General features: G+C 45.8%; 1 protein-coding gene across 3 annotated transcripts in view; it reads left to right on the top strand.

Moving 5' to 3' along the window:
• Window positions 1-24,736, top strand: part of PARD3B (par-3 family cell polarity regulator beta) — a 946,974-nt gene that overhangs the window by 873,611 nt on the left and 48,627 nt on the right. For all 3 annotated transcript variants that reach the window (XM_054971073.1, XM_054971072.1, XM_054971071.1), the window contains one exon: window positions 5,057-5,136. In XM_054971073.1, the coding sequence (XP_054827048.1) occupies window positions 5,057-5,136 (80 nt within the window). The remainder of the gene's footprint in view (window positions 1-5,056; window positions 5,137-24,736) is intronic.

Raw genomic sequence — 24,736 nt, 5'->3', positions numbered from 1 at the left:
TTTGCAATTTATCCTTTTTTCCAAGTGAATTGTTAACAAAGTTGTAAAAAGTCACGAAATCCTCCTCACTTCTATTAATCTGCATTTAGAGGGAAGAGGAAAAGCTTTTAAATAGCCTCTTAGTGTATCGTTTTATAAAACTGCTGATTCTAGCAGTGTCAGGAAAGCAAAACATACTAATATAAGATTACGTAACAGGGATTACAGTCACAGCAAGGGCAGCTTCACTGGAAGGAAGAAGATCCTTCATATTTTTGGCCATCCGCGGGCTTTGGCTTAATTCAGACGCCAAGTGGAACAAGAATTAAAGGAATGATGACAGTGTTTTGGCAGGATGTCTGACTTGTGGGATTTATGACCTGGCTGGGTTTGTGATCAGCCAGTAGACTAGACATGGGCACGAACAGCTATACGAACGGAAAAAAACCCACGAACAGCCCGTTTGTCTGTTTGTGAGCAAGCCGTTCGTGAGTCCCCATTCCAAATGAACAAATGGGCCGTTTTCACACTGTCTATACATAGCGCAAGACTCACGGAAAGCTGCCGGCTTTCTCACACGATTTCTGCCGCCATCTGTTTACAAAACGCTACAAACAGTGATTTATGGTGTTTTGTAATCGGATGGTGTTAAAAATTGCGCGAAGAAGCCAGCAGCCTTCCGTGAGTCTCGCTCTATTTATAGACAGTGTGAAAACGGCCATGGTCATTGCAAAGCTTCGTTCCTTGCATTCGGCAGCCGTTCGTTAAGCCAGACAGTCTTTTACTGCTTTTTACTGCCAGGCAGTCTTTTTACTGCCTTTCAATCAATTCCCCTGGCAACGGCAGGGACTCAACTCTGTCTGAACTCCTTCTGGCTTTCCTTCTGGCTTTAATCCTTCAGCTTCCAGCAGACAGTCCAGTTTTTGCCACTCAGAAGAGAAATAGACAGCAAGGGGGGGGGACCCATGGATCATACCTTTTCCTGGGTGCAATCTCTCTGAAACTTGGGGGGGTCTTCAGAGGACAGTGAGGACTATGTCTCCTGCAAATGTGGTGGGTATTGGACATTGGGAAGGTCAGTTTTGTAACCCCTCAAAGTAGCTACCAACAGGCAGTACAGTTTTAGCCACTGTGAAGAGAAAATGACAGCAAAGGGGGCAGTGCCAGCTCTCCCGCTGCGAGAGGGACAAGGGGAATCTCTCCGTCCCTCTCGCACCTGGCAGTAGCAAGCCGGCGGCGCTGGGGTGGGGCAAGGGATGGGGACTGGAGGTTGTGGGGTGTTTAAAGGGCCCTGCCCCTTGCATGTGGCAGGAAAGGGCCCTTTAAACTATCAGCTGGCAGGTGGCAAGGGGGAATCCCCACCTGCCAGCTGATCGTTTAAAGGGATCTTTAAAGGGCCACACGAACAAGAACACTGAACATGTTTGTTAAGGGGACATGTTTGCTTCTGTTCGTTGTTCATTGTTCATGGATGGCAACAAACAACTAACAGGGTGTTCGTAATTTTTCTCCCGTTTGTGCCCATGTCTACAGTAGACTAGAAGCAGAAGCAGAAACTGATGTGGCTTTCCCCACAGTGGTTTGTGCTCACTGCACATAGTTTGCTGGAACATCTGAACTGGCAGACCAGTGTCATTTGCAGCTCTTTCGGGTGGCTGCTGCACCATAAAACATGAATGCTGATCAAATGGGAGCATAAAAAGTATAGGCCTATGCATGTATGCATTTCGAGACTGGAGGCCTCGGTTTTGATTAAAATCCATTTACTGCAAACCGTGCTTTGGTATGATGTGTAGAGTAGACTGAGCTACTGAAGCAAGCAAGCTGGGAAGGCCTTTGTGAGCTCAAGCACATCTTAGTTCAGCAATCAGCGCCCCCAGCTTCTCTTCACACTTCTGTAATAAGATTTCATTACGTAGCCCAGAACTGGAGCATTATATTCCTGCATACCAGCCTTTCTTCAGTTTTGTAGCTTCTTGGATATGTTTGGAGGTGAAGAGGAAAGAACACCGGAGCATTTGTTTGTTGTCAGCATTTATAATAATAGTAAACTCTTCAAACACTACAAACAGTATCGAGATCAGGAGGTCATTCACATTTTTTGTTAAATTATGATTTATTCATTCCTATTAGCATATTTCAGATGATTTACAATCTTTAACTTTTTCCTTTGAACAGTAACCACAAAAATGTCGCCATGTTACAGATTAGAGCACTGAGGCTGGGAGAATCAATGCACCATGAATCCATGAAGTGTGCCTGAGTTGGAGTACAGGGGTCTTGGTCCAAGCATAATGGATATTAAGGGTTGCTTTGACTTTATCCAGTACCTTTTTGTTTTTTAGAAAAAGGACATAAGGATAGAATATCTTTTAAATTATGCTATTTTCCATCATAGTTTACAATGTGGAAATCATTAAAGTTTACGCCTCAACTGCAGGTGCTGAAGAGAAAGAAATTGAAAGCTTTTATGCAATTGCCCAGGAAGAAATTGGCCATATATACCTAAACAAGATGCCCTGATGCCCTTATAGGTGACTAGAACTCAAGACAAAGCAGAATCAAAAAATGTTGGAAAATTTGGACTAGGATCATGAAATGAAGCAGGATAGCGACTCATGGAATTTTGAGAAGCCAGCAGTTTGTTCATTGCAAGCACATGCTTCAGGCAACTGGATAGACAACAGTATATGTGGACATCACATATCAAATAGATTACATAATCGGAAGCAGGAGATGGAGAAGTTCTATTTTGTCTGCTTAAACGAGACCAGAAGCTAATTCTGGTACAGAACACAAGTTGTTAATATCAAAAATTAGAACGAAGCTGAAGAGAAATACTAAGGGAATCACAGTGCCAAAATTTAATCTAAATAACATTCCTGAAGAAGCTAAAGAATAGATTTGCATTATTAAGGTCAATGACCATGACCAGCTCTGCAACTCTGGCTTGAAACCAAAGACATTCTCAAGGAAGAATGTGCAAAGACTATTCCTGTAGATAAAAGAAAGGAAAAGCCTCAATAGATGATTGAAGAAATTCTTCAAATTGCTAAAAACAGACAAGAAGCAAAAGTAAAAGGTGACGGAAATAGAGTCAGCATTCTAAATTCAGCTTTTCAGTGACTTGCACGAAGAGACAAAGAGAACTGTTATAATAGCCATTGCAAAGAAATAAAAGAGAACAGCAAAAAAGGAAGAACAAGAGATCTGTCCCATAAGATCCAGGAAATCAAAGGGAAATTCAAACCACAGCTAGAGATGCTGAAAGATCAACATGGAAATATATTATCCAATCCTTCATAAAAAAATCTTGTGATGAATCTGCAATTTTAGAAAGTAAAATGAAAGCTACAGTCAAAGCAATTGGAAGAAACAAATCACCAGGAGTAGATTGGACACCAATAGAGCTCTTTCAAGCTACAGAAATGGTGTGCATCAAAATGTTAACAAAAATATACCAACAAATATGGAGAACAAAGCAATGGCTGATCCACAGACTGGAAATGCACAATCTACATTCTAGCAACTATTGGATCATCTGATTAATTTCCAACACAAGCAGTATGATGCTCAAAATTTTACAACTCTCACCACATATGGAACAAGAAATGCAAACTGCCTTCAGAAAAGGAAGAGGCACTAGAGATCACATTGCAAATTTACAGTGGTCACTGAAATGTACCAGAAATTTTCAGAAGAAATCAATTTGTGTTTTATAGATTATAGCACAGCCTTTGATTGCGTTGATCATGATGGATGGTGTGCCACCACTTCTGACTTTAGGGCAGAATATGGGGAGATAGAATGATTTCCAGTTGGCAAAGGTCTCAGGCAAGGATGTATATTATCTTATTATTGGTTCAACCTGTATGCAGAACTAACTCATAAGGAAAACTGGATTAGATTTAGATGAAGGTGGAGTGAAAATGGGTGGAAGGAATATTAACAATTTGAGATATGCAGATGACACCACGTTACTGGCAGAAAATAGTGAAGATTTGAAACAACTGCTGATGAAGGTTAAAGGAGAATGTGCCAAAGGAGGATTACAAGGGAACATCAAGGAGACAAAAGTAATGACTACCGAGGAATTATACAATTTTAAGGTTGACAGTGCAGAAATTGAAATTGTTAAAAGATTTTCTATTCCTTGGCTCAGTCATCAAACAAAAAGGAGACTATAACCAAGAAATCATAAGACAATTGAGACTTGGAAGGGAGCCATGAAGGAACTAGAAAAGGTCTTTAAGGGCAAGGATGTGTCACTGGGGACCGAGATCAAGATAATTCATACCCCCCTTTACTATGTACGGATCTGTTAGTCAGATAGTGAAGAAAGTTGAAATGTGATGCTAGAAGTGAGTTTCACAGTTACCATGGATGGCTAAATAAATAAATAAATATGTTCCAGATCAAATCAAGCCTGCATTTTCCCTAGGAGCTAAAATGACAAAACTGAGCCTATCATACTTTGGTCGTTTCATTAAGAATACAAGACACAGAGACAATAATGCTGGAGAAAGTGGAAGGCAGCGTGAAAAGAAGACCAAACATGAGATGGCTGGACTCAGTAAAGGAGGCCACAACCTTCAGTTTGCGAGACCTGAGCGAGGCTGGCAACGAGAGGACATCATGGTGGTAATCAATTCATAGGGTTTCTGTAAGTCAGAAGCGACTTGATGGCACGTCTTTCTTGTTTTCCCTAGTTTATACCATATCCCAACATGGAACTCCCCCTGGTCTTCCGTCCAAGTTCCTGAGGAGGTCTGCGCTTACTTGGGTGTAGCAGTGCTGTCGTTCCTGGTACTCCAATACCAAATGAGCCCCCTCTTCCAGCTTCCATTAGGAATGACAAAGAAAGCACAAATAGCCTTTTGATATAAAATTCTTATTTAAAATATTATTAATAGTGGGTGAGATTAAGCGTAGATTCCTCTAGAGCCCTAGCATTTCTCTTGTGTTGGTTTTGGCATGCTTGGAGCAACATTTGTTCTCTGATTATCATTTTGAGAAACATTGTCAGTAACTGGGTTGAATAATTGATCTTTATCTCTAATTATGCTTTTCTCCACAGGTTCCTGGAAAAGGTCCAGATGGGGCTTCACACCATCCTCAGTTTGAAGGCATGGAAAGACAATATGCCTCCTTGCCCAGGTAAGGCTTATTTTTCATTTTACACGGGGAGAGAGAAAGATTCCCCCCCTGCTTTTACACTGTTTAGCAAAATCTGCATCAAACAGACATCTGGCAGTGAAATGAGAGATTATGTTGCAATTTTGTCATGCTGCCCTTCTGCTGGTGATTTAGTGCCATCTTTATAGCTGTGTTAATAATTTAGACAGCCAAGTCTGAAAAAAATAATAAAGTCTCTCTCAATGAATGTGTCAGCAAGAGTCATGATAGGCAGGGAGGGAACCCGACACTGAAGAAGCTTTTTCCACTGGAGTTATAGCAGGGCCTTGGGGAGAAAGTTTGGGGTGATAAAATCATAGCTTCCAGTGACCGGCTGCTGCTGTGAGGAGGTCCCGGTGCAACACTCACAGCTAAGCTCACCGCTCCAGCATTGTTGGAAGGAGACTTGATGCTCACAGCCTTATTCCAATACACTGTGTGGGCCCTGGGACATTGAAAGGGACCGGGGGCAGTTTTAGCCATTCTGGGGCCTGGGAGAAAAGTCCCAGATGGGGGCCGCAGAATCACTGACCTCTCCACCTCCCTGCTGGGGCCAAGCAAGGGGCTACCGTCACCCCGTGTGAGGTGCAGGGGGGCTGTTGCTGGAAGCCAGCTGCCCAAGCCCAGGAGGAGGCCGTTGTGATTAGCTGTTGCTGCAAGTGGGAGTCTGGAGCCCCCAGCAGGTCAGGAGTGGTGGCATCGGTGTCAGCAGCAGTCTGCTTTTCTTCTTCTCCCCTCGCCCTCCACCGGGGGGAAGGCTGTGGGCGATTGGGCACCCCCAGCAAGGTGCTGGGGGCAGCTGCTGCTCTTGGCTAAGACTGCCCCCAATAGGGAGGAGAATTGTGTTAGAGCTTTCCCCCCCACACACACCGGTCATTTCCATACTTTCCATAGCTCTCCCTTTCTATTCCCTAACCTGCTGCCCCACCATTTGGGTCATTCTGCTAATTAAGCCAGTGTCTGTTCAGGCCCACTCTTTCTAATGTAAGGTTGTTGCCTTCTGTAGAATCGTGCACTGTTGACAAAACCATAACAGACTTCCTGTTACTGCTCATAGCAGTGGTGACACCAAAATGCACACATATATAGTAATATTTCTGCAGAGTAGGATTTTTCAGCATTTCTAGAGTATTCCTCGAAGCATTACAAGGGCTATAATTGCAATAACCTATTAGATCAGATTTTATAATCAAATCAATGCCCTCCCCAAACTGCTTACCAAATCAGATCCCAGTCTATGGGTTTCCTGATCAACCGTATAACCAAATTTGCAAAAAAGTTGCCTATTTTTATAAGTAGTTTCGTTGAGTCAGACCATTTTGTTGTTATCAGGATGCCAGAGTCAAGTACAGGTAAGCCACTTTACTTACGTCATAGAGAATATCAGCGTTCATACGTGAACATCAACAATTCCAGGCAAGTTATAAAAAAATCAGAGATACTCCTGTGAGTACTGATATTTATATAGATGCAGTTGTCAGCATTTATTGGTGTATGTCCAAATTATGAAGAAATAGATATTTATTGTCAGATATTCCATAACAATCTGGGATTGTCAACATTCTCCAAATGTTGGACATTCATTGTAACATGTGCTGTTTCTTGTAGTTCTGTAATGAAAATGAAATCCTGCCCTCAAGTTATAGTGAAAGTTTCATGGCAAGAGGTGGTTTGCCACTGTCTGCCTCTGTGACCCTGGTCTTCATTGGAGGTCTCCCATCCAGTTACTAACCAAGGCTGGCTCTGCTTAGCTTCTGAGATCTGACAAGATCAGGCTCACTTGGGCATTCATATTATTTGTTACGAATCACACCTGTTCCAATGCCTAGGCCAGAGGAGATGGATACCAAGGCCGCGTCCAACAGGGACCCTTTGTTTGATCCTTATGTCTCCAACATGGAAGGACTGGAACCCACTAATCAACCCGTTCGGGGGGGAACGGAGTCAAGCCGTGCAACATTGTATACCCTCGCACCTGACAGAGCGCATACCCAGGATGTCCGGAGGGACTGGGGAGCTCGACCAAGGGCGATGGTGGAACCCCTGATATCGTTGCCTACACCAAGGCAGTGGGGTTCGAGGCCGAGAGATACGAGGGAGAGGAGAGCGAGCACGGTGTTTACCAGATCGCAGATGGATGGGGAAAGAGCTGTCGGCTCGTCAATGGAGAGATCCAGTAGCCAACCGTGGTATTACTGGAATAGAGAGTCCGACCAATTGGAATGGGACCTAAGAGGTTCTGAAAGTACCCAAGTTTGGGAAACTACCCGTCACGATCTGATGAGTTGGGACTACGCTGAAGTCGCCCCGTGGACGGGGCAGCGGGAGTCGAGTGATCACAGTTGGCAACAGTTACAGAGCCGAACTTTAGCGGTGGATGCTGGAATCTCGGCAATAACGGGGCTAGCGAAAGGAATCCTGGTCGGCATATCGGAGGAAGGAGAAAGCGCCGGGACCACCAGAATGGGAGAGATTCGACCTTGGCCCTGAGCAGCCACCTCCTCTGTAGAATATATGGATACTACACAATTCCCAACTGAACTCCCTCAGGAATTACCAGAGGAGGATGTCGATACCTCGGCCCCAAGACATGTACAAAGATTGGAAGACAGAATCAGCAGCATGGAGGAGGGTTTAGCACACGCAGTACACTTGCTGTCAGTGTTGGTTGTAGGAGGCCCAGGAGAGGAGCCCCCGCGAGAAGTTGGGGAACGCCCTACAGTTTCGATTGGTCGAGGGGTAGCAGCCCTCCAGAGGGTTCTACCTGGATTACGTCCAGCACCAGGTCGGGTTCCCCCTCAGGAGGGGCAACTGCCAACGGATGATCAGCAAGAACCAGTGCCACCACCTGACCAACCTCAAGACGAGGTGCCGGAGGGGCCCCCGGGAGACGACAGACAAGGTGCCCTGCCAGGGCCCCCGGGAGACGACGGAGGGGAAGGACCGCTGGAACAACCTCCTCTCCAGCCACAGGAGCCACCAATCCTCCCAGGAGAACAACCTGTACAGCCCCAAGAGCTTCGTCCGGGACTCCCACCGCCACAAGAGCAGCCGCCTCTGCAACCTCTTCCACGGGGTCCAGCACCGCAAGGTCCTCCACCACTAAGACCGCAGGGCCCCCCTCTACTTCCACAGGGTCCTCCGGCTCCATGACCGCAAGGCCCGCCACCGAGACCACAGGGTCTTCCTCTTCCGAGACCGCGGGGCCCCCCCGCAACCAAGACCTCAACAACCCCCAATGCAACCCATTCCGCGACGACCCGATGTACGGCCGGAACAGAGACCAGCACCTTTACAGTACTACCCGCTACCATCACCGGTTGCCAGACCTCAAGAGCTACCGATGGGATAGCTGAAGCTGGAAGCTACGTTCGACGGGGATCCTGCGAAATTGGGATTTTTTTTAGTACAAGCACTTCAATTTTTTAATCGTTAGGGACATTTGTTCGAAGATGAGGCCAGTCAAATCGAACACCTGGGATCCCGGTTGCAAGGAAAAGTGGCAGAATGGTATGTAACGTTATATGAATTGGGGGCCCCAGAATTGGATTCCCTACAAGGATTGGTAGCAGCCCTCCGAGCTCAATATGAAGACCCATTGGAAGAGGGTAGAGCCTGAATGGAATTACAAACCATTAGGCAAGGAAATATGTCGGCCAGAGACTATGTTACTAAATTCCGACAGCTGGCCGCAAAATGCCCAAGGTGTGAGGAATCTACAAAAATAATTTTGTTTAAACAAGGCATGAATCCCAAACTGCTGGATCGGGCCCTTATGCAGGATAATCCCCCCCACACTATTGGGTTGGATTCAATTAGCATGTGAAGTAGAAAACCGAATGCATGAAGTACGGCTTGTGGAGCAACAGCAAGCGACAGGGCATCGACGGACTTCAATAATTGTGAGAGAAGGAAGGGGAGCAGGATACGCAGCCAGGGGAGCGAGAGAAGCTAGATGGCAACAGGGACTGTGCCTACTTTGTGGCCAAAGCGGTCACTACGCAGCACAATGTCCACTTAGGCCTGTGCAACGAACTCCGTTCCAACCACGGCGTCCAGCCTCTATCACCCTTCCCCCGCCGTACCGCCCAACGCCAGCTCCACGAACTGCGAGAGGGCGAGGTTCTTCCAGAAGAAATCCTCCTGAGAAAGGATTAGAGCTTGAAGAAATCATGGAACTTGATTCAACCGCTTTCATAGGAGAAGAAAGACCAGAGAGCCCCAGTTCGGGAAACGAAATGGATCTGTCGTAAACGGACCCAAACGGCAGATCAAAAAGCAGTCCGTTCCCATGGTGGAAAGACCTCGAGGGTCCATATTGTTCATGCCTGTCACATTAGTCAATCCTGAAAGAAAGACTCATATTCGTGTGCAAGCTCTCATTGATTCTGGATGTTCCAGAGATATTATTGCACCCGCTCTAGTAAATGGACTGGTACTCCCAATGAAGGAACTAGAGACTCCAGTTATTTTTGAACAAATGGATGGTACTAACATGAACCCAGTTACCACTGAAACAATACCTGTGATCCCTGGAATGGGACAACATTGGGAGATGAGATCATTTGTGATTACTCTATAGCTACATTCCCCTTGATTTTGGGAAGCAGGTGGTTGTGGGACCACAACCCAGACATCGATTGGCCAGCTGGAAGCATTATTCTGTACCTTTGCTTTTGCCTGTCATTCGTAACAAAATGTCAGACTGTGGCTTGCTAAAAGTTGTAATCCAGACTACCTCTTGCAAGGAGACATGAGTCCATTGGTTTCAAAAGATTTACTGAATATAAACAACCATTATAGTCCACAATCCAAGATGCTAGGATCTTGGCTGATACAGGAGTATTGTTACGAATGACAGGCAAAAGCAAAGGTACAGAATAGCAGTCCCCTGTGGGCCCCATCCTCCCCCACAGTTCTCAAAACAAACGGCCCGAGGGTGAGAAAGTGAAAGCTTCCCAGGGCTGGAAAAGTTGTAGACATAACATTCTTCTTCTCTCTGTGATGTTCCAGTGAACTGCTTGCCATCTGCAACAGAAGCACTTGCAATACTGACAAGATTAAAATGGAGTCTCTTTGGTTTGAAGATGCATAAAACAGAGTCAGAACCTGACAATCCAGGTCAGGGAAGTTCTGCATCAGGGTATCTCTAATAGGAGAGAGAAACACAAAGGACTAGTATTCTACTCTAAATATTCCAAGATGCAGTTGAGCATCACATGATGGAAACTGCCTTATACTGAGCTAGTCTGTTGGCCCATCAAGATCAGTGTCGGCGGCTCTCACGGGAGGCTGTTCTCCAGGGTCTCAGGTAAGGCCTTGCACATAACCTGCTACCTGACCCTGCTCACCAGAGGTGCTGGGGACTGAACCTGTGACCGTCTGCATGCAAAGCGGATGCTCCGCCCTTGAGCCACCTCCTCCCTTTAAGGGGAAATTGTTACAGGAAGGGACTGGAATCGACACCCCCAGAGCTCCCTGCGATACCTTCACGCCAGGACTGCTCCCCGTCAAGCCACCATGCTTCTTGCCTTGAAACCCGATCCAGTTCCTCAGCAAAGAATGCGCCGCAGGCCAAGTGGAAACGCAGGGACCTACTTCCAGTGGATGTGCACTGTCTCCCGTGGAGCAGAGCAAGTGTTTTTGTGTTGGGCACCAAACCCAAGGTACCATTTCACCCCACACTCCGGGTCGGTCATTCCACATCCGCAGAGGCCAATCTCTTGTTTTCTTTGTACTTTACATATTCGGGTCTTTCTCCCTACCTTGAGAAGGATGGCTTGTGATTCAGTCAAGATTCTTGGAAGCTCCCTGGACTATCATGGCAAATTCAGCACAGTTGGCAGTCCTGGCTTCTGCTAAACGGAAGCCATGCACAGTTGTCTATATTTTGTGGGTTTTTCTGTAGGAAGAGGTCGTTATTCTGTAGGAACAGGGTGGTCTTTTAAACCACTAAGCAGTATGCGATTGTGTCATCCCAACGCAGGCTGCCCCATTAATTTCCGTTCTTTAAATGGTGGATATTCTGGAGCAGCATCTTCAGCAGTGATACAGATATTACTTAGAGGTAGTGACAGTGTTAGCAGTTATTTTATTGTGTGTACATTGTGCAAATGTTTATGCTGTATTTTGTTACCTGTGAGGGTTTTTTTTTTTGCTTGCTTGCATTTTCATTGTTTTTACCTGCCTAAGCCAAGTTAAAACCTTTGTAGGCTCCAGAATATCTGACTGGATGTAGTTGGTCTCTTCAGGAAAAAATGCTGCATGTTTTAGCTGTCTTTAATACATGGACTTCTAAATAATACTCTGTGGTTTTTTCACATGCCCACTGTCTATTTAATTCACAACTAACATGGTTGTCAGTTTATTGTCAGAGGAGTTTTCTTTCTTTCCTTAAAACTGAACTTTGCCCCCCCCCCCCCCGCCGCATGCCTCCTGTGTTGCAGGATATTTTCGAGGTATATTTCATATTATTTGTCCGCAATCGTCACCTTGACCAGTGAGCTCCGATGGAAGAATATGTACTTTCTCAACTCTTACAGTGCAAACCTGTGCAGAGGTACTCCAGTCTAAGTCCATTGAAGTCAGTGAGCTTAGATTGGAGTAACTCTGCATAGGATTGCATTGTTAGCATGTTTCAGGTTTCATAAAGAGGCAGCTTGAAAAGCAGCACCCAATATACGGTCTGTGCCCCATTCCTTCCTCGTCTGATGTCCCTTTATTGCATCTGCTCTCATTCATTTCTGCTCCCTTCTTAACAGATCTATTCCGTTCTGTCTCCGCCTCTCTCTCTCCCCTTCGGTTCAAGTCCAGGTCTCTCCTAGGCCTGCAATTGCTGCTGGCTTCCATCTCGTCTCTGAATCCCCCTCTATTTCTTTTCTATCTGCTCTGTAATAGATCATCAGAACTGAATACAGTACCCAGCTGCGCATGTACTATTGATTTATATGACAGTAGAGGTTTTTCAATATTGTTTTCTATTCAGTTCTTCTCCATCCCAACATCTTGTTTACTACTTCGACTGCGGCTTCTGCAGGCTTGAGCTGTCCACATGAATGAAAAGATCCCCTCTCCTAATTGATCCTAGCTGTATCAGGCCATTAACGTACCATCCTTCCTTCCTATGCTGTAGTTTTATCTGTATTTGGGATAATTATTTAGAAAGGATTTAAGTAATTGTGATGTTTCATAGCCTTTGCTTTTATGAGAGTCAAAGGGGCTTTATTTCTGCTGTCTCTCCATTGGAAAGTTAAGCTGCAGATCTTCCTGTAGTTCGTTTCAGTCATCATCTTATTTTGCATAAGCCTGTTATGCGCTGTATTTCTGAACACTGACATTTCAGAAACAATGGTGCCAACTGTTGTTACAGCGTATAATATTTTTGGCAATAGATCATGTGGTGGCAGATCAAAAACTGCCAAAGAACAACAGTTTAGGGTATATACAGGAAGGGAGAGATACAAAGTACGGAACAGCGAGAATTAGACACAGCCAAGGGAGTGGTCTAAATATCCAAGAATTATTCTTCGACTACCTGGCCAGCCCTTAAGGCACACCTAAGGCAATCCTGAAGTGAGAACTGACCATGAGTGTTCCAGGGGGTTAGATCAGATCATGCAGCTTCAACGCTTTTTGATGCCATCCAAGATTAATGGAGGCAGGACAAGGAAAAACGTGAATGTGCTCGAGTTGAATTCTGTTTGGAACAGGACAGGCAAGGTGGCCAGTGCCCTGCGTTCAGATCTAGACTGATTTAGTTCAGTCGCCATGCTGCATACTTGCTCAAGAGGCTGAGCTACAAGTTTGGAAGGCCCCGGTCCAAATCCCACCTCATCTATAAAACACACTAAGGTGTGTGTGTGTGTGTGTGTGTGCGCGCGCGCGCTCACGCGCGCGCTGTATTTTGAACACATGCATGATGATGACTAGATTATAAATTGTTTTGTCAGAAAGCTAAGTTCTCAGGGACTTCAAGATGTCAGTGAAGGGAGTCCCACACTCCATACTTAAAAACATTTTAAAGGGCTCTGACACCAGTAGGGCAGTTGGGGAGACTCATTGGTAAAATGTTGACCATATGGAAGGTGGGAGACTTCCAGTACGAATTTTGCTGTTCCCTGTGGTGCAGAGTGGTAAGCGGCAGTACTGCAGCCCAAGCTCTGCTCACGACCTGAGTTTGATCCTGGCGGAAGCCGGGTTCAAGTAGCCAGCTCAAGGCTGACTTAGCCATTCATCCTTCCGAGGTCGGTAAAATGAGTACCCCGTTTCTTGGGGGTAAAGTGTAGATGACTGGGGAAGGCAATGGCAAACCACCCTGTAAAAAGTCTGCCAAGAAAACATCACGATGCGACGTCCCCCCATAAATCAGTAATGACTCGGTGCTTGCACAGGGGACTACCTTTTCTTTTACCCTACCTCCTAATTACTGACAAAATGGAAGTAGGAAACACAAATGTTTGCCTACATCTGCACAACACACACACACCTGCCCCATATGCCATGCCTCACTCAAAGGCCACTTCACAATTATGCAAGAGTTATGTTGGGCCCATGTCAAGTATGTAAAATGTGATTTAAAGGCAAGAGGCTGTGGCTCAGGTGCAGGGCATTTGCTTGGCATGCAGGGGGCCCCGGGTTCAATCCCCGGCATCTCCAGCTAAAAGACCTTGGAGAGCCACTGCCAGCCTGAGTAGACAACATGGACCTTGACAGACAAGTGCCTGAATGAGTAAAAGGCAGCGTTGTGCGTTCACATCCTTAAGTGCACACGCAGGTAAGCCAGGGAGCTCTGGGTCAGTTGCAGTGCCACAACAAACGCTCCTAGCTTTCAGCTATAAGCGTCTGTCATTCACATTTCTTGCACGTATCAGTGCAAGCACGTGTATACCTGTGGCAAGCGTTACTTACCATGGATCTGTGGTTGCTGATGGAACAAATATTAGAATTCACTAAAGCTAGCTTGATATTTTTCTTAAAAACCCAAATAAGCAGAGAATAAATGGATACATTTTATCGATGCCCTTTTAAAAATGAAATCAGGCGTTTTGCTATCTGTATGTTTTTACAAAAAAGATATAAGGGGAAATAACCCGTTCTCTCCATCACAGGACCTAATCTAACATTAACAGAAGTTTATGTTCATCCTGGTTGGGAAACTTTTCTGCTAAGTTAGTTCTTAGGTTTCCCCAAGGGCTCAGCAGTGATAGATACTCATTCTTATACTGGATTGCATTATTTAATCTCCAGCATATGAGAAGAATAAAAGCCAAAGCTGAGGATTTGCAGGAGAGAGGGTTCTTCATACTCGACAGTTGCTCTAGGGCTCTACAGCTAACCACTGCTGAATAGCATTAAGTAACAGCGTTAAAGCTTCTCACATAGGAAGAAAATAGCTTCATTCTTGCCAACCCTGCAGTGTTATTTTGGCACTGGAGCTTGACTATAATGCAAGGTACTGTAAAAATGTTTGGAAGTCTTTTCTCCCCAAAATAAAACCTCCCCAAGTGGGTTTCTGGCTGCATCAGTAACATATAAATAGTTCTGATGAGAGTTTGTGTGTTCCTGATGAAATCAGAAAACCGTTCCTTGGTTGAAATTGGCCTGTTTGCTGGCAGGCTCCCCCCCCCCCGCCCCCCCATCTTCACAGCCCCCTTTTGCAACTGGTTTCATTGTGAGCTGCTTCAAAGCCAGCACACAGTTTGCCAGGAGGAGCAGCCCAAGTCAGAGAAGCACTGAGGCCTTTGGGTGTGAAAAGTTGCTCTGTTTCTTCCTTCCAACCCAGAAATAGACTCGTCGTAACTAGAAACAGAGGGCGGTCACCAGGCCCTTTAATGATTGGTATTAATATGATGCATCTCCTGAGAATCGGCCACCTATCTGGCAAGAAATGCTGATTCTAAAAAAAAATCAATGCTTCGATTCTTCTTAGTCCTTGTGTTGATTCAAGAACAACATTTTATAGCATAAAGGACACCAGGATAATACATAGAAGCAGGGCTTTTTTTCAGCTGGAACACGGTGGAATGGAGTTCCGGAACCTCTTGAAAATGGTCATATGGCTGGTGGCCCCGCCCCCTGATCTCCAGACAGAGGGGAGCTGAGATTGCCCTCCGCGCTGCTCCAGCGACACAGAGGACAATCTAAACTCCCCTCTGTCTGGAGGTCAGGGGGCGGGGCCACCAGCCATGTGACCATTTTCACGGAGGGCAATTTAAACTTTTAAAAACTCCCCCCTTGTTCCAGATGACCGAAAGTGACGTCATTGTGCGGTCCTGGGAGTGGGTGCACACTTTGCCACAAGCATGTGGTACCAGGGGCACTACCTCCCACCAGGAGTTGCCCTGTGTGCTGACAACCCACTGAGGTCCGCCACCTTTTTTCCAGGAAAAAAGCCCTGCCTAGAACAGATGACTAAATAACAAATTTTCATTGTATATATAATTTTGGGAATAGGGGAGAAAAGGGGGTCTATGTAGACCAACACTCCCATCTTCAGAAGCTCATTTGGTCTTAAAATGGACCTTGAAGGAGAACTTCTAGATAATAGCAGTCTAGACAGTTTGTGTAGGAATAGCTCAAGGCATTGGCATTCAGGGTATGTCACAGTCTTCTGTTTCCCCCATGCCACTAAACAAGGGAAGTTTAGTGAGTGTCGCAAGGGAGAAAGGCTTCCCTGCAGCATAATTTGTTACTGTAATTTAGAGGGGGGAGTTAGTAATAATTTGGGACAAAGGGGGGGGGGAGTCAGCATTATAATCTGACTGCTGCATTTGCATAAATTCAACATCCTTGCCGAACCTTGCATTAATTCATGTCCGTTATCACCCTGAGATTAGTTAGATTCATGTTCTACCTCACGCACTCACGCACGCGCACACCATCCAACGAGTCTCTCTCATGCTATTGTGCAAAATTAATCTGCTCAGTAGAAGGCATTTGTCTTCTGGAGTCACCTTCCCATTTTGAATATTCCCCTTGAGATTGAAGCAAGATGCAGAGTTTGCAATTACTTTTCCTTGCAAGGTTACATGCAGATGGGGACTTGGGGTAACAGCCACTGCTCTATGTATTTCTTTCTTATCCCCTAGTCGGCCACTCTGTTTTACATCTTCCTTAGCAGTATACATAAGACTGGGGGATTTTATTTTCTCTTTGGGGGCTTGACAAATATCTGAATAACAAATTCATGATTACTCTTTTTATAGAGAGATGGTAGATACTGGGTAGCCAGTCTTGGCTGAAAATTGTGGTACTCATGATTAGTCTCTCGTCTGTCCCCCATCCTCATATTAATCTACCAGCCTTGAGTTCCTCTACTTCCTGAAGACAGAGAGCAGTTTGAGAGAAACCCAGTCTCTGCTCGATGTGTCTTTGGGAGCCCCTTGCAAATGAAACCCACCGTGTTACGGGGAACTGCAGCAATGGGGGGGAGGTCAAGTGAAATCTCAAGGTCCCCGTGGAAGACGGAGGAGGAGAGGCTTCGACCTGATTTTCTGAGCTCTGCAGGGATCTGTTTTGTTCACTGGGCATTCTAAGTCATTAGGACAAACAAGAGGCTGCTTGGGGAAGGGAAAAGTGGGGAAGGGTATTTTCCCCATATGCCTTTTAAAATAGAAGTGTCAGGTAGGGTTGCCAACCTCTACATGGTGCCCGAAGATCTCCCAAAATTTCAACTGATCTCCAGACAACTGAGGTCAGTTCCCCTGAAGCCAATGGCTGCTTTGGAGGGAGGACTGTGTGCCATTATACCCCTCGGTAGCCCCTCCCCTCCCCAAACTCCGCTCTCCCCAAGCGCCACCGCCAAAATCTCCAGAAATTTCCAGACCCAGAGTTGGCAGCCCTAGTGGCACAGGCAGATGAGTGACGGTGGTGTGGCTGTTGTGATAAGGCCATCTAATCAGGAAAGAAAATGGTATAATTGTGCAAACCAGATGTGTCTGAGTTCACTTTGCTCCCCGTAAGAGGCCCTCTCTGGTCAGAGCTAGCTAGCAGGACAAGAGATGAACTAGCAGGTGTGTGTTTGTAACTAGTGAGACCTAGGCTGAAGTTGGAAAGAAAATAATTGGTGTTGAGAAAAAGGAAATGTGAGTTTTTGGCACCAGAACTGTGACAGTCCTGCTAAGACAGCAAGCTTCAGAGAGCTGTAAGCAAACTAGACTCTTTTGAATCCAGAGAGTAAAGCAGTTATATTAAGAAGCCCCCCAAAAGATCTCATTCATCATGAACAAGTGTGAGCCAGTACCTAGAAATTGGAAATTATTGCCAAGATCCAGTCGTAGTTCACACATTAGCCACAGGACAGAGCCATAAATGGTTTCAGTAGATAATGTATTACTTATGAACATTGTCCAAGCTGGAGGGAAAGTGAGAAAGAGCCAGGTTTAAATATAACATAGATTCAGACCAGTACAAATTGTACTTTTGAATTTCAAGCAGAGGAAATTCCGTGCCTGATTTTAAGCAAATGCACTTGGATTGACTCCGGTAGCCTTCAGCATTTCATCTCTACCACATTTTTACATTTGTAAAAAACAAGCGGCCTGAAGGGACCCTTGCACATGGCTGTTACAAGAACAAGTAAGGAAATTTTTGTGTCCCTAAGCCATGGGGATATATTAATTCAGTTCTTTAAAAAATCCTACATTTTGGGTGTGACAAACCCAAAGATATAAGCAGCTGTTGCCATAACCACGGTGTATAGTTTTAACCAGGACTGCTTCCATACCAGGGTGATTTTTCATAGTGGACAGGTTGCTTAGATGGTGGTGTGTGAAATCGTCCTTGCTAGGAGATTCTGGATGGCAGAGGGTAATCCGTTTTCTCTGCATTGTTAGCTGTGGTTTACTTTTCACACCCATTGCGCATTGGACACCCCCCCCCCCCACACACACTGGAGCCCTAAGGATTCTCTGCCCTGCTTGAATATATATATTATTCCCTCACACCTCACCCTGAGTTTTTTTAGGATTGCTTCTAAATATATACCTCAGGGTGAGGTGTGAGGGAATCTCTTCCTTTAAAAAAAAATGAGTATGCCTAATGCTGCATGCCCTGACCTAGATAGCCCAGGTGAGCCTGATCTTGTCAGATCTCAGAAGCTAAGTAGGGTCTGCCTTGGTTAGTAATTGGATGGGAGACAGGCAATGCAGAGGCAGGATTGCAGAGGCAGGCAATGACAAACCACCTCTGTTAGTCTCTTGCCATGAAAACCCCACCAAGGGTTGCCATAAGTCAACTCTGACTTGAGAGCACTCATCACTAGTGCTGCATAGGAAGAAAACAATGACTTTTTAAAACATATTAAAAAACTCCACATATTTACAGACACACCTCCTGACATACTTTGTCCCCTGTTTAAATGGCAGGCATTAAATGTTAAGATAGTTTCAGGTGGGTTGGTCTGCAGCAGAACAGCAAGATTCTAGTACAGTAGCAACTTAAAACCAACAAGATTTTCTGGGCATAAGTTTTCGAGAGTCAAAGCTCCCTTTCTCAGATAATTCTCCATGCTGAGGAAGGGAGCTTTGACTCTCCTTTTGAAAATCATGTTGGTCTTTAAGGTGCCACTGGGCTTGAATTTTAAGCTAATTATTTAATTATTTCTGTTAAGCTAAATACAAATGAAAAGGATAATTGACTAACTCTTTCCCAAAGTCCTGCAGTTACGCTCTTTCACCCTTAAGACTCAAGAAACTGTGCTGATATTCTCCTTCCCCAAGAAACGATGTTTTATTTTTTACAGGTTTAAAATAAAGCAATTTTTGTGCATGTGGAAAGAATAGACTGTAAATGGTCTGTGCACAAATAGTGGACAACATCATCTGGAAACATGAAAAAAAACAATAGTTGGGTGGCTGAAATGTGGGGACTCCTTGGTGTGAAAGCAGTCCTAGTGTTTCCCAGGTCAAACCACAACTGCCTAACTTTTTACTGCTGTCTCTAGAAATACTCAAACAAAATATCTCCTCCCCCACCCCGCACCAAGTTTTGTTTGAGAAATCCTGAAAGTGCAATTTTTCAATTACGATTAATTATGCATAATACTTCATATCAAATAAAGCATTTCCTGATGAAGTACTCTTACGGAAACTACTTATTCTCGGAATCATCTTATGCTTAGATCTCGTGATGTCAGAGCAATGATAGATTAACTGTGTTTTAAGAGTGAATTACCCTTTAAACTTGGAATGTTAACTTGTCAGAGTCCTTTTCAAAGCAAGTTGCCTCCTGGGGGGGAAAATAGCCTTTGATAAGAGATTCATTGTAATTCCAAGTTAGCCACCCACCGTTGTTGTGGAAAGCGTGAAGAAGATAACAGCCCACCAGTAACAAGAGGACAAAAGGTTGCAACAAGTGATGTCAGGGACAATGAATTAAAAGCTGGCACATAGTAGAAGCTCAGTGTGTGAGTTTTCGTGAGGGTAACAAAGGGGAGAGATTGTAGGGAGCTCCATTTTTTAAAAAATGAAGTGATGTTCTCCCTCTGAGGCGGAGGACATCTTGAGATGGGTGATTCCCACCCTCTGTTCAGGGAGGCAGGAACTAAAAACTGAACTTCCTGTCTTCGAGTGGCTGTCATCCAGTCCCTCAGTTTTGTTCCTGCCTCAATAGGGAGAGCAGCTATGCAGGCACCTCTCTAAGTATTGCCTACTTTCACTTTCTCTTTTCTGATTATTCCTTTCCTTTTTTTCTATACCTCTAAAGCTTCTTCGAGTCTTTTTGCTGCCCCACCCAACCAGCGCGGCAAGCTGCGGCTAGCCTTTCGGGCACTTTCCCCGCCTCTTCTCCCTTAAAAAAACAACAGCTTTTTTCCTTCCTCTTCTCTGCCTTACCCTCTTTCTTCTGCCTACTAAGGACAACACCTTTTTCCAGTTTTTGCTGCCAGCGTTTGTTCCTTCCTGCTCCTTTTCTTGCCACGCCAGCCATTTTGAAAGCCCTTTAGCCTGAACGGCAATTTCAGGAGCATGTAAGCTACAGTGGCGGACGGCTTTCTTTCAGAGGACGAATTAGTGGTTCCTCTCACTGCCATTCCCTCTGAATCTGGCACCTTATCTGGCCTGATGGAGGTGCCTTCCAGCCCTACTCATGAGGAGTCCAGAGCCTTCACTTTTATTATTAATCTATGAGATTTTTCGGGATGGAGGATTACCATTACTTACTGTGTAAAACCATGGCCGTCCTTGACCTACAGGAGTTCTTTGACGAGGATGAGCCCACCACTTCCCCTTCTGAGCCCAGGCTCAAAGGGAATAAGGAATTTCCCCCCAGATCTCATACCTCAGAAAAAGTCTTCCCTTTCTCTGAATTTTTTGAGAAGCGGTTTAAGGCAAAATGGGCCAAACCCATGTCTAACAAATCTCCTCCAGGGCTGGTCAGAAAGTTATATTCCTTACCATCTTTTACAAACCAATATTTACAGGTACCACTTGTCGACGCCCCTGTAACAACCTTACAGTCTTCTGGCCACCTCTCTGCTGATGGGGAAGGTTCGATTCGCGACAACCTGAGCAAGAAGGCAGACTTTGACCTGAAAAAGGCACACAAAGCAACAGCTATGGCCATACGGGCATCTGTCATCACATCCACTGTCGTCAGAGCGTCCATCATGTGGTCAAGGAAGATACTGCAACTCATTCCTCCCCACAACCGATGCCTCGCAGAAGGGGCCAAGAGGGTTCTCAAGGCCACTTCCTTTGTCACTAATGCAACCCTGAACACTATGTCTCTATCCTCCAGAGCTATGGCCTCTGCAGTAGCCACCCGATGATCTCTCTGGCTGAGGGCATGGCAGGCCGACTATCACTACAAGGCCATCATTCCTCCTTATCCCTTCCGTGGCAATAAGCTGTTTGGAGAGTCCACATCAAGTCATTCCTTTCGTTCCCAGAGGGCACTACCCAGATTCTCCAGGGGAACCACCTGGTCTTCCTTTCATCAGTCTTCAAGAATAGGAGGTTTTATCTCCAACCACTTTGGCTGGCATTTTCAGCAGAGGAATGACAGAGCATCCTAAATGCCAAATCCATCAAGGCATGACTGCAAGCAAATTCTGGTAGGAGGCCATCTTCTCCTATTCAAAGACGTGTGGCTCGAGCCTCTAGCAGACAATTGGTCCTCAGAAATCCTCTCCACAGGCTATTTACTGGCGTTCTTAAACACCCCACCAGACCGTTTTATCCTGTCACCCCTTTGCCCGGGATCAGAAAAATGTCTGAGAACACAAGATGCTGACATCTTTGCAAAATAAGGACCATAGAACCTATCCCAAGGGTAAATCAGGAGACTATCTTCTTCACTGTCCCCAAGCGAAACAGAGTCTGGAGGGCGATCCTGGATCTGAAGTACCTCAATAGGTTCATGAGACTGAGGCACTTAAGGATGGAGTCTCTTTGATCCATAACGGAAGCACTATAGCCGGGAGAGTACCTCACGTCCCTGGACTTTCAGGAGGCCTATCTTCACGTACCCATTTCATCGTCTCACAGGAAGTTTCTGTGGTTCTGCATGCAAAGGGATCATCTTCAGTTCTAGCCCCCCCCTCATTTGTCCACGGCCCCAAGGGTGTTCTCAAAGATCCTGATCCACCCGATTGCCAAGCTACGAGAACTAGGTGTCCACATACACCCTTACCTGGACGATCTCCTTATCCATTCCAGCTCTCGGCTGCAAGCTAAAAGGGATCTGCAAACAACCATCAGTTATCTGCAGTGGTTCGGCTTTCAGCTCAATCTTCAAAAGAGCTCCCTCAACCCCTCTCAGAGACTCGAGCACCTTAGGGTAATCATAGACACCAAACGTTAATGTGTATTCATGACCAAGGCCAAGGCATCAAAGATCAATGAAAGGGCCTTGGCCATAACCAAGTCCAGATCTTCCCCCCTGAGGACCCTAGCCACTCTTATGGGGCTTCTCATCTCCAGCCTGGATGCCATTCAGTGGGCTTGAGTACATTCAAGAAATTTACAGCAACTGCTTCATCCCTTCCAGTCTTACATCATGACCAAGACAGACTTAAACATCCAGGTACCACCCTCAGTAAAGACCAGCTTAAAGTAGTGGGCCAAGATGCCAAATCTACTATAAGGAAAACATTTCAACATTACCACACCTATGTAGCTGTCAACAGATGCCAGCCTTCTAGGCTGGGGAGCCATTTTGGAAGGATCATCAGCCCAAGGCCTATGGTCAGAAACAGAAAAAGCTTCCCATCAACATGCTCGAACTCAGCGTTATTTATCATGCCTTCATTCACTTTGGCCCTCAACTGGCTGGCTGCCATGTACTCATCAGAACGGACAATGTGTCGTCCAAGGCACATCAACCACCGGGGGCGGGGGGGGGGGCAGGTGTCCCGATCAACTACACTTCACAGAGAAGAGTTGCAGATCCTATCATGGCCAGAAATTCATCTTACTTCCATCAGGGCCGAGCACATCAAGGGCACCTTAAATGTAAAGGCAGACTGGCTAAGCAAACAACTCATCCAAGAGGGAGAACGGTCGCTGAAGCCGGATCTCTTCCTTCTCATAACTTCTCAGGTGGACCTGTTTGCCTCTCTGATGAACCTTCAGGTAGACAGATTTTTTTCACGGTACTTCCATCCCAAGGCAGAAGCAATGGATGCTCTGACTTCTCAGTGGCCTCATACCCTGCTATATGGTTTGCCTCCCACTCTGGTTATCCCAAAACTTCTGAGAAAGATCAGCAAGCAGAGAGCAGACATCATAGTCGTGGCCCCATACTGGTCCAGATGCCTGTGGTTCTCACCTCTTCATCAGTAGTCAACACTTAGAATCATAGAATCATAGAGTTGGAAGGGGCCATACAGACCATCTAGTCCAACCCCCTGCCCAGTGCAGGATCAGCCTAAAGCATCTCTGACAAGTATTCATCCAGCCTCTTCTTGAAAACTGCCAGTGAGGGGGAGCTCACCACCTCCCTAGGCAGCTGATTTCACTTTTGAACTACTCTGACCATGAAAAAGTTCTTCCTAATATCCAGCTGGTACCTCTGTGCATGTAATTTAAGCCTGTTGCTTCGGGTCTTGCCCTCTGCTGCCAACTGGAACAGCTCCCTCACTTTCACCGTTGAAACTCCCAGTCTCCCCGGACATGCTCCGTCAGGGACCAGTGTAGCATCCACATCCAGAATGGTTCCACTTGACCAGGTGGAGGTTGAATGGAAGCACTTCACACAACTGGGATATTTGCAGCAGGTGATCAATACCCTGCTAGCGTCCAGATGATCATCCCCTACCAGGATTTATAACACCACATGGAAAGCCTTTGTTTGGTGGTGCCGAAGAAAAAGCATAAACACAGCCAAACCCAAAATGAAAACCGTGATCCTCTTTCTCCAGGATGGTCACTCCAGTGGGTGTCAGGCATCCATCCTGCGACGACAAACAACTGCCCGGGCAGTGGTACAACCATCTTACTAAGGTTTCAGCATCTCCAAACACCCTCATATGTCCAGGTTTCTTAAGGGAGCAGCACTCATGGATCCCCTGCAGACTCACAGGATTCCAACCTGGAGACACCATACCGTCCTATCCACCCTTACTGGCCCTCCTTTCGAGCCCATTAACAAGATCCCAGTCAAGTGGCTGCAGATGAAGACCCTATCCCTTACTGCAGTCACATCAGCAAGAAGAATTTGAGAATTGGGAGCCCTGTCAGTTAGCAACAACCTCTGTGCCTTCCACAAGGTCTTGAAGCCGGATCCTACATTCGTACCCAAGGTAAACACCACCTTTCATTGGCACCAGGAAATTTTATTTATTTATTTATTTATTTTATTGGATTTATATTCCGCCCTCCTCGCATCAGCATGCTCAGGGCAGATTACAGTTTGTACAACAATATAAAATACATGTACCTTTAAAAACCGATAAAACTCCTTAAATATTTAAAAACGCACAACAAAGCAATACAGCAGCAGATTTAAAAAACATATCGGAGCAAATTTCTCCAGCGACCACCACCCAACTACCTCCAGAGATATCTGGCAAAGGCTGGGTGGTAGATGCCCTTTGTAGGGGCATGGCTATCTCTAGGTGGCCGGCAGGGAGGCCCAGGGCATCAACCATATGCCTGGCGGAACAGGTCTGTCTTACAGGCCCGACAGAAGGATAGCAAATCCGGAAGGATAGCAAATATGCTTACCCACCTTCTGCCCCAACCCCTCTCACCCCAGGGAAAAGACATGGTATACCCTGGACGTTAGATGCACCTTAAAAGTCTTTATATCCAGAACTGAGAAAATCAGAAGGACACCCTACATGTTTATATCTCTGACATCAAACAACAACAGAAAGAAGTTATCCAGAAAGTCCATCAGTCAAACTCTCAGAGCATGCATCGCAGAAGCATACAAGTCACAGGGACTCCAGGTCCCCAGGGGGATCACGGCGCACTCAGTTCGCAGCACCGCAACTAACGCAGCGTTTTCCAAGGATGCCACGGTTGAGGAGGTCTGCAGAGCAGCTACTTGGTCTACCATCTCCACCTTTATTAAGCATTACAGACTAGATAGCTACGACTCTGCAGATGCCGCATTTGGAAGAGGAGTCCTCCAACACGTA

Source organism: Eublepharis macularius, chromosome 2 (assembly GCF_028583425.1).
Source record: "Eublepharis macularius isolate TG4126 chromosome 2, MPM_Emac_v1.0, whole genome shotgun sequence".
Classification (NCBI taxonomy): domain Eukaryota; kingdom Metazoa; phylum Chordata; class Lepidosauria; order Squamata; family Eublepharidae; genus Eublepharis; species Eublepharis macularius.
This window is presented reverse-complemented; position numbering and strand designations above follow the sequence as displayed.